The following is a 10,549-nucleotide window of genomic DNA, read 5'->3' as shown; positions in this document are numbered from 1 at the left end:
AGAAACAGAACTTTAAAATTTGTTCTTTAAATATTTCCAGCATTGCACGGACAGCACTTCAGTACTCTAGCCTGTTCGATCAGTGGTTTGTTTGTTCTGATTCCTGGTTAAAATGTGCTCCTCCCAGCCTGCTTTTTCTTCCTGTCCTTAAGAACACGGTGTATTCTTCTGTGATGTCAAAAAACAAGCCCCGCAGTGTTCATCAGACACCTTTCCAGCATGGACTGGGGCTCTGCTACTCCTCTTCAAACCTGAAATGCCCATAAGCTCACCAAAAGCCGTTAGCATCTCAATAGCTCTCTCTTTACTTAAAATAAAAACACAAACCAAACCAAGCCACACGCACACGCACACACACACAAATCCTCTTCCCAGAGCCTTTTTGATGGCAGCTGTTGGGTTCAGGCAAACGTCCTGCCGGAGTTTCTTTGCTCAGTCACTGCCTGAGAGCAGTGGTGTCCCCTGGAAATCTTTGAGGTTTAAGGTGGAGTCGGGTTGCAGGGTGGGGAAGGAGGACGGGGGGGGGTCAGAGATAGTCATCCTCGCTCGAAGGGGAGGTGGGATTGGAGCCTTCGAGGTCAGAGTCCAGCGAACTCCCTGACGGCGTTCGGCTCATCTTCCACATCTGGGAGGCAAAGGTTCTCCCCCAGCTGCATGGGTACCCCACAGCCCTCAGCTGGCGAATTAGCCCCATGGCCACCTGCCAGTGGCTTCTTGCAGTTCACTTGCTACCCTTTGCACTCCTCTGTTTGCTCATGGCTGTTAGCATCTGGCTGATGTACGAGGTCAAAAGATCATCCATCTTGTAGCCCTGGTGAGGAGAGAGAAGATGTTACCTGCCTTTATAGCACAGCTTGGTCTCTGGCTCATGCCTCTTGAACACACTTGCTACAAGTCGTTAACTTATATATATGTTTCCAGGTATATTTTTCCCTTCTTTTTTTTTTTTCTTTTTCCTTCTTCCTTTTTCCACAGTTCTCCTTGAGTGATATGGCCCTGACACAAGGATCAAACACAATTTACAGCGCAAGTCTCTCCCAGGAGGCTGCTGAGGCTAAGGATGTGTGGAGCTTTGGAAGGGGAGTGGATTTTTCAAATGGCCAAAAATAATGTGAACGCCCCAAATTAATAACAGGACAGGACTTTTTATCCTACATGCTTTGAGTTTAAGATAGACTAAGCAGAAGTGTTTTGTTTTCTTTTTTTTTTTCCTTGTGGCTGTTAGTAGGTACAAGCTGGGCAAAGGATCTTGGTAAAAGGACACCCCCTGAGCCCACATCTGCTTTGATACGTTTTTCACTCCAGTGACATGGAGCAGTGTCCCATGTTCCTGGGTCGGCAATGCCCCAAGAACCTCAGGCTTGCCTGTAACTTGGAAGATGGACCTAATGAGAGCCCCAGTTGCTTGGGCAGAGCCATGGTGTGAGTGCTGCTTGTTTGCTTACTACAGGCTTGTCCAGTGCTACTGCCCTGGGGGCAGTGGCAGGGAAGTCTTGGATGAACTCTGTGCTGCCATAAAGCTCTCCATGGATGCATAGGAGGTGAGGCCTTACACACTTAACATATCCCCATACTTAATATCTAAATCATCCCTAGGAAAAGCTGTTCTGGAGATAGCAACCAGACAGTGCTGAAATCAAGGGGAAAAAATATAAAAATAAAAAAAGAAAAACACACATTGTTGGGTCTTCTATGAGACCACTTTCAGTCCAGAGAATCCCTGAGACATGGCTTATGGGAAGCAGTTTATTTTAGCCTGCCAAAGTCAGGATTTTTTCTAACTGTGCCCATCAATCTTTAACACTCCTTACCAGGGATGTCTCGCAGAGCAGCTTGCTTCCCCTCACCAGGTTGCCGATAGTTATATGGAAGTAGGTGTTGCCACTGCTCCAGTTGGAGATCTTGGTGAAGGGGTGAGTGATGAGAATATCCTGGTGGGAACACAAGACTCACACTCAACACGAGAGCCTCAACCTTTAACTTTCCTTCAAGCAGACCAAGGATCTCTGCTGAAATGAGAATATACCATGGCCTCACAGGAACAGCAGTGAAGTGCAAGACTGCGGATCCTCCATTCTCGTGGAGGACTGCTCTACTGGAAGGTCCATGTGGCTGGTGGAATAGCACAGCCTTTGGGATTAACCCTGTAAGGGGTTGGGGAGTTGGCTCAGGAGCACCTGGTGAAGACCTCAGTCTTGCTTACCTTGGTTTTGGGATCAATGAGGCTCACTCCATGCTTATTGATGGCAATTAGAAGGATTTCTGGATAATTTGGCTCTGTAGTTTGCTGTTGGAAATGAGATGAACTGGTTAGGGGAAGCGTCGTGCTAAATCAGGTGCTTTCCTATTTCCTCACCCAGTATCTTCTGCCAGCATTTGCATTTACATTTGGCAGCTAAATCACTCTGGGTGGAAAAATCACAGGATATTATTCAGATCCACTATGCCATCTAATGAACATGACAGAAATTAAGGTGCCTAAGTTCAAAGATATCATGAACGGTTTCAGCGTCATGTTTCCACACCATGCTTAATGTATGGTCCCTGAGTATGGGGGGTTGCAATAAGGTGCCCAGAGTTCTTGGACTTCATCACTACTGGCCTCCCCTGCCTGTGATGGGAACCTGGTGCCATGATGGGTGATCTGGATTGGGTTCACAGTGTGTGCAGGTGTGTGAAAATTACACGTTCCCCTTTCCCTTCACAAAACAGAGAATGGCTCTTGCCTCCTCAGCAGTACAGCTGCGAGGATAGACCTGAAGAGGACTGAGATACGTTGATGCTCTACAATGCCCCAGTATTGTAAAGAGACAGGGCAGCCATAAATGAGTATCTCAGCCCTTTACTGATGGAGAGACTTACATCCTTTCCCTGTCTTATCAGGGTTGTTCCACTCCAGGCACTGGGACAACCCTGCATACCTGGAACCCCTCCATGATACGGGACTTCTGATACTGTCTCAAAGCTGCCAGGGAACCCCCAGGCAGAGCAGGTACCTTCACTTCAAAGAATGCTGATCCAAATGTAGGCCACTTGAAGATAATCTTTAGGAAGGCAAGCTTGGCTTCTTCTCTCGTTTTGCCTGCGTGCTTATTGTAGTATGCCACGATGGACTGCAACAGAGAGGACAGCAGAGCTGGAGGGTTTGCATTACCTTGGACCAAAGATTTTTGCAGGTAAAGAAGCATCATGCTACAAAGACGGACTATCCTACCAGAAACCATAATTGCTTCACGGTAACTGGGCTTTCGCTGAGATTCATTAACAAACCACAGCATATGGTGAACCTGTGATCAGTTCTTCCTGCCTATTAGCTGTTCTCAGATGGCAAGTTTCTTGGGATGAGTAAATATTAATTGGGCCAAGAAAGTAGCTGGAGAAGTTTTCCAGGTGGAGACATCTATTCTAGTCTCTGCTCCAATGAACACTTCACAGAAGTGTTGGTGGGTCACTGGAGCAGAGCCTGGAACTAAAGTAGGTCCTTTCTTAGAAGCTGTACTGATGACTCCATTATAGGGATTATAAATTTTGATCTTTCAATTTTGGGAGCAGAAGGGACTGAGGGGACTTCGACACAGAGAAGCCAATAATTTGCTTGTTAGACACATGGCCAAGTTCAAGTCCCAGCAAACAGAAAGGACTTACAAGATTGTTTCTTGGCAGTGAGACATCTACATTACTTTATGGCCTAGACTTGTCCGTACCTGTGCCACAGCTCTCCTTGTGTAAAGCGGGGAGAATTGCCTTTCTGCTCAGCAGTCTGCCTTCAACAACAAAGCTTTACATGAGACCATCCCCTAGATGTGTCCATACAGCACTGCATCCACCACTACAGTCACAGCAACGTGCAGCACAAAGCCCACAACGTGTGTGTGTGTCTGAACACATGTACAATTCCTTCTCTTGGTGCTGTTGGAGAGATTGTGGCCCTTTTAAGGCTCAAGAGGGACCATGGGTCACTCCTTCTGGCAACCTGACTTCAGTGTTGAACATCAGACAAGTCACACGAGATGCTGGGTTTCCCCCCACCAAGCCTGACCTATGACTAAAGCTGCTGTTTTACCCGCTTCCAGTCATCTGGAGAGAGCTGCCGGACGAGGTCCTGAGGCACCAGCTCCTTCAGAAGCTTGGGGATGCTGGGGAAATAGGATTTGTCATCCTCAAACTTCACCCGGTAGATGAGAGCTGCCAACTGCAGGACCTCTTCCCGTGTACACTTGTGGTAGCCGCGCAGGTACTTTGGTAACTCCTGTATGTGGAAGAAAGCCATTCAGAAATAGAGGGGGTGACCTCAGACCTTCACCCTCTGGTGCTAAATCACATTTTTGGAGGTCTCCAGCTCCTGGATATGAGGCTCTGCCTTAGGAACACTCATAGTTGTTGTACCAAGTGTGGTGGACAGGCAGCTGCTCAGCTGAGACCACACTTGATGTCTAAAGATCCTCTCTGGCCTGAAACGTTCTCGTGTTACAGGGTGGTCCCTGTGGTAGGTATCAGATGTGTGAACCTACAGTCTTGTTCTCCCTCCCTCATTGCTGAAAATCCAACCCTTGTAATGGACAATTGGAATTGAATGTGTTTTTTTTCCTCCCTTTATTTTTCCTTTTCATTTTTTTTTCAATCTATTCCCCCATTACGAAAAGATGCTTGAAAATGTGTCAGGTAACTATCAAAGCATCAGAGGCTATGATAATATTAGGATAATTGCTTTATCCAGGCAAGAACACAGGGAACATCTGTGTATTTGCATAAGTGTATGAGAAAGCTTTGGGACATGCACGTGTCTCTTTCTTCCCAGATGAAACAAGTGCAGAAGAGCTGCAGCTTCTTGACTGGCTGCTGGGACCATCACAGCTCACGCCCAAGAATGAAGGAGCTGAAAACCTTCAGAATGCTTGTGAATTTGTACTCCCTGCTAAGGCTGAGTGCTACTGTGTCCCACTTCTTGCTACTTTCCCAAGAACATCTGGCCCAAATCTCAGCTGAGTTGGTTGCCTTACAGTGCATGAAGCCTGGTCCTTGCCATACAACCCAACTGTTCTTCATAGCTCTCTGTTGAAGGCAGGACTTTGTTCTGTTAAAAGTAAAACTTCATGCATCTGCACATACACAGTCTTTCCACCCTAATTCCTCCCAAAGTCTCTGCTGCTATCTCAGGTTCCCAGAGCACCTGGTAATAGTGGAAGATCGAATCTGCCATCGAATCCTTTCCAGGCGTTGTGTTGGTCCAGAGCTTTTTCATGAAGAACACTTGGTAGGTGAGGGAAGGCACTATACCTGTGCGAAGGAAGCAGGGAGCAGATCTGAGAGCAATGCTGAGAGCACCAGCCAGGTCATCTGTCAGGTTTTGCCCCCAGGGCTGGCACGGGCAGCACAACCACAGCAGCGTGGCCCATCTTTAAAAGGGCTGGAGGGCTCAAGGAGGGCTGTGCGTGACCCCAAAGGGAGAAAAGTCACTGTTACCATCTTTCGCTGGTCTTGCTTTCTTTATCCAGTCCGTCAGGTGTCTCACAAAGTCAAAGAAGAAATCGCCCTCGGGCACACTGATGACCTGGGGGCACAGCACATGGTTACAAAGGCTGAGGAAGCAGCGAGAGGCCACAGGCAGGGCTGGCTGTTGCCCCATCTCCTGCAGTTTTTGCTCACTGCTTTGTCTCAATTAGACTTCTCTGCTACAAACTGCTGATGCCAGAAAGCCATTGCCAACAACTCGCTCTAATTCCACCCATTAATTCTTATTGCACCTTCCTGTTTCCCTGGAGCAATTAATTTCCCTTCCTGATGACTATCTCTGTAGATTTCTTCCAGTTGCCCAAGGCAGCTCTAAGCTTGCACATTTTTCTTAATCCTTATAAGCCAGCCAAAACCAGGACACCGTCTCAGCAACATGGGTCTTCTACCTCTTTCTCCTGATGGACCCTATCTCCTTTGCCCCAGATCAATGCAGCACCACAGGAACAGCTACCCAGAGGGGACCAGGCTGGCTCCATCTGGCAGTCCCCATGTGCTCTTTAACATTCAATTAATTCGCAATGCAGTGACCTCTTTGGGCAAAAAATGACAAAAATGACAACAAAGGCAAAAAAAGAGTGACTCTTGCCTCACTCTGGATCACACAGGGATTCGGTGGGCCACAATTAGTGTGAGATCCTGCACATAGGGTGGCACTGGCTGCATCACTCAGTCAGCAGGACACAGCAGGCTGCCACAGTGCTATCATCGGGCGTTAAAGCCACCTGCTCTCAACACAGGAGACCTTTGCCTGTTTGTGTTTTAAGCCCTTTGGGATGATTGCTGTGAAGCACCGAGTGTTTTGGCATTACCCCAGCCTCTGTGTGGGTCACTCACCTTGTCAGAGATTTTGACGAAGAGGCTGAAGCCTTCAGAAGATTTTAGGAGCAGCCTGTTGGAGATGTTCTGGCAGAAATCCTTGGCTTTTGTGCTGGACTCCACCTCAAATGCCTACAAAGAAAGGAAGATCATCACCACTGCTACCTCAAGATTAATTTCTGCTTCATGCTCTCTTCGAGGAGCTCTAGGCTCAGATATGTGAAAAGATGTAAGTGCCCACCACCAACAAAAGCGGTGATTTTATGGATTGTGGCTCTGGACATGTGAAAAGGAAATTTGCAGAAGTTCAGCCATGAACTTCTTATTGGGAACTTATTGGGAACTTAAACTTCTGCCAGTCCCATGCATGGCCACGTTTGCCTGAACCACCAGAACCCATGTTCCACATACCATGAGAGAATGGCCTGGAGCTCAGTGCCACTGCCCCTCAGTGCAAATGCGTGTTGTACCACAGGGACACTACTTGGCCAGCCCACCTGGGTGACTGCCATGGTCAAAGGGACCACAGACACGTGCCGAAGTCCCCTCTGCCTCCTTCTACTGGCTCTCACACAGATGCGTGTGTATAAAGCAGCTTATTACTAGTCACATAGAAAAAATACTCAGAGTGATAAGAAGTCCCAGGAGATCTGTAAAACCCCGTTACAGAAAAACATGGGCACACACACAGCTACTGGAGAAGAATACCCTTTTCCCTTCATGGGTGTGCACTGCTTTTCACATAAACTCCCTTGGAAATACAAGAATTTAGTTGTGCCCAAGGGCATGATGAAAGAGAGGAGCAGGCAAACCTCACTGGGAGACTAATCAGTAGCATGAGAGAGCAGTACCTGCAAGGACATGCCTATCTGCTCCAGCCTCAATTTATCTACATGCCTTATTAATGTCTAAGATGATTAATGAAAGGTTCCTGAGTGCAGATGTTATGATTTCTGCATCATCTCAGGTCAGAATGGGGAATAATTTTAGTTTCCTTCTTGCCAGCTCCCAGCCCAGTCCCTGGGACTGGTACCCAGCTGGGTATGGTTTGGTGGACTGAATCTGTCAGTTGAGGCTGCAAATAACTGATGGCCAAGGCCTGTGAACCACTGAGGGCGTGGATGGAGATGAACACATCCTGTTTCTCTCTTCCTGGAGTCAAAATTTGCAGTGAAGACTGACTCAGCACCCATGTCTGGAGAAGGTGAATTGCAGGAAATCAGACCCCTGAGCTCCAGTCTTCTATCCTGCCTCACCAAGGTAGATAAGGATGGATCTTTCTGATGCTGCTGTTTCAGACTCTTCTGGGAAGGCTGAATTTTTTCTGAATCAGAAACAACAGTAGCCTTTTCTGGGATTTTAATAAGAAAATTGACATCCATCCTGACAAAAATGAAGTTTCCTTCTATCCCATTTACCTCATCGGTGTCATCAGGAAAGTAAACCTTGTGGAAAATCTGGGTGGTTTTGTGTTGAATGGCTTCCACTTCTACGAGATGGGGAGGGTACTTTCTGGATCCATTCCTGCAAAACAGGGAGAGGCAAGTGCCATAGCATCAGCAACATCCTCCACCCAAAGTCCTTTTAGTTCAGTTTGGCTGAATGCAGAGAAAGGCTGTGAGCTTCCAGTGTCCCTCCAACTACTACCAAAACATCTCCTACTTGTAATTTCTAATGCATATTTGGATGCTGTGGCATGGTCAGGACTAGGAGGTCTTTTGGTGCTGTACCTTAGGGCTTTCTGGAGTCTTTGGATGCAGTCTGCTGCCAACGGGTGATGTTTTCGGGACTGCAGAAACCTCTGGACATGGGGCAGGAGGATGTTACTTGGAGGGAAAAGGCCTGTACACAACCACAGCAGCTCCCAGCCTTTCTCTTCACTGTACCTAAACGAGGAGAGATCCAGGAGGAAAAAAGTTATGGCATGGACACTGCTCTGTGCTTTGGCATGGGTGGGTGGTTCTCAGCTAGAGGGGAGGAGACATGCTTAGGCTCCAGATCTCCTTTGCCCAACAGAGGCTAGTGTCTTTGGGCCAAGCAAAACCAACGACTCTTACTTGATGTGGTTGTCCGTAAGCTGCTTCAGGGTCTGGCAGTAGATTTCATCCTTCAGAGGCTCAGCTTTCAAGGCACCTTCAAATATTTGGTCTGTCAGCTCATTGACTGAGCGGGTCCTTTTGGATGGGTAGTCACCCATGTACTTCAGCACTGGTGGGAGGCAGGAGTCAAGGATCAGCTAAGCGGGAGGTCTGGAGAAGCCCTTCTGTTGATGATGTGATAAAAGACATCCCACATTTGACTACAGAAGTGGCTGCAATTTGGTGGAGGGGGCACAGTGGTAAGGCTTTAAATTTCTTTAGGAGATGTCCAGCGAGCTCTCTCTCTTTTTCATGCATCATCTCAGGTCAGAAAGAACCACTTTGTGGTTGGGATGTAGGCCTAGGGAAGTTCTGTGACTACTGTGTTACCTGATCACACATAGTGATACCACTATAAAAGACCAGATTTTCAGCTGGTGTCATGAGGCAGAGCTCTGCAGACAGCACTGGAGCTGTGGTAACATAAACCAAATGATGACCTTCACCACTTCACCATATTGTACCTATTCTGCATGACAACAGGTCACAGTATTCTGAATAAATGTGTTTAACATGGAAAGGAGAATGATAAAATTGCAGATGTTCTCAATTTTTACCAGTCCTTTTAGTTCCTACTACTGCTGTTATTTGCTGCTAGGAGGAAAACTGTAGCAGCAGTAACTGTGCTGTAGCATCAGTACCGGGTTTATACCAACAGAACTGTTCGAACTAAAGTCTGTATCCTAGAGCAAAACCCTACCAAAACACAAAGGCGACTTCCACAGGTTAGATTTATATTTGTACTCAGCTTCTTTCTCCCATGCTGTCTTTATTCTGCCAGGAAAGTGATACTCAGGCATCAAGCCCTGTCCCTGAGGCCATGAGGACTAGTTTGTATCCATAATGATTAGGTCTACTCCCTTCTACAGCAGATGCATCCTGGAGAGTTGAAGCAAGCCAAAACAGAACTGTTGAGTTAACCGCTAAGCGATGTGTACCTGCAAGACTCAGTAACTTACTCCCTGGACCTTGCTTATGGAGAAGACACCCATCAGCTCTCAAGGATGCTCAAATACAGATTTCGGGATCAGATCCATCTCCAAGTCCATGACATGGTCCCAAAGCCCTTAAGAGGGACCAGAAACCTTTCTATGGGCTTTAGTTGGGTCTCTGAAGAAGCTGCTCAGCCCTTTGCCTGTCAGCCCTGTTGCCCAAGGGGTGCCCCAGGAAGTGGAAGGATATCAATGAAGGCCATGCAGGCTTCTTGGGACAGCTCCTCGCTCCCCAGGATCTTCTTCAGCAACGGCTGTTTGATGGGCTCACGGGTGTAACACCACAACTTGTCCTTCCCACGGCTCTTGGTGATCATGACCCTGCTCAGGGTGTGCTTGGGTGGTGGCCTGGTGGCAAAGGAAAAGCAAAAGGAAAGGTGGAGAGGTTACAGGGATAAAATGGACTGTGTGTAACCAGTGCTTCACCTGGAAGGCTGTTCACAACACCAGAATAAAGAACTCTTACACCAAGTGGCTATTCACAGTTTTACAGAGTATCTGTCTCCCGCTGTGTCCAAAGGTAGTCATTTTACCTTTCCTAGGGCTCAGAAAAGTCCCTTTTGGACCCTACCCAAGCACCTTTTCTACTGAAATAAAAAAAAAAAAAAAAAAAAAAAAAAGCTTCTAACCACAAGAGAAGGGGTGATGGCAATGGGTGGTGAGGGAGATGGGCAGCAACAATGAAAGAATATTGCCCAGTAGAACAAACCCACCAGGGTGAAGACATCTCACAGGACTTGGTCTGTCTCCATGGGCTGCCAACCCCTCTAAACAGGAGCGGGAGTTTTTTGATCAGTCTGGTAAGCTACATTCAGCAGTGGTGCATGCTTTGGAGCTGAGATGAAAATGTCCCCACGTAATTCACCTGCTGCCTACGTGGTCTCAGGCTGTGTAAGGGATCACTGGGAAGGAATACTAGACCACTAAGCACAGCCTCCCACAGATTCACAGATTCACAGATTTCTCTAGGTTGGAAGAGACCTCAAGATCATCGAGTCCAACCTCCGACCTAACACTAAGTACTCCACTAAACCATATCCCTAAGTTCTACATCTAAACGTCTTTTAAAGACCTCCAGGGATGGTGACT

The 10,549-nt window shown here is 47.4% G+C and overlaps 1 protein-coding gene across 1 annotated transcript; it reads right to left on the bottom strand.

Annotated features, from left to right (window-relative positions):
• Positions 1-672: 672 nt before the first annotated feature.
• On the bottom strand, positions 673-9,974 carry LOC310898720 (unconventional myosin-VIIa-like). Its single transcript, XM_083834114.1, has 12 exons — positions 9,651-9,974; positions 8,388-8,541; positions 8,061-8,216; positions 7,749-7,854; positions 6,349-6,462; positions 5,464-5,551; positions 5,171-5,277; positions 4,064-4,249; positions 2,997-3,113; positions 2,204-2,287; positions 1,812-1,931; positions 673-811 (listed from the first exon to the last, which is right to left on the bottom strand). The coding sequence occupies exons 1-12, from the start codon at positions 9,775-9,777 to the stop codon at positions 722-724; spliced, it is 1,449 nt and encodes a 482-aa protein (XP_083690240.1). The 5' UTR covers positions 9,778-9,974; the 3' UTR covers positions 673-721.
• Between the last annotated feature and the right edge of the window lie 575 nt (positions 9,975-10,549).

The sequence above is a fragment of the Anser anser genome (genome assembly GCF_964211835.1).
Source record: "Anser anser genome assembly, chromosome: 1".
Classification (NCBI taxonomy): domain Eukaryota; kingdom Metazoa; phylum Chordata; class Aves; order Anseriformes; family Anatidae; genus Anser; species Anser anser.
The sequence above is the reverse complement of the archived record's forward strand: the minus strand, read 5'-3'. Positions and strand labels throughout refer to the sequence as shown.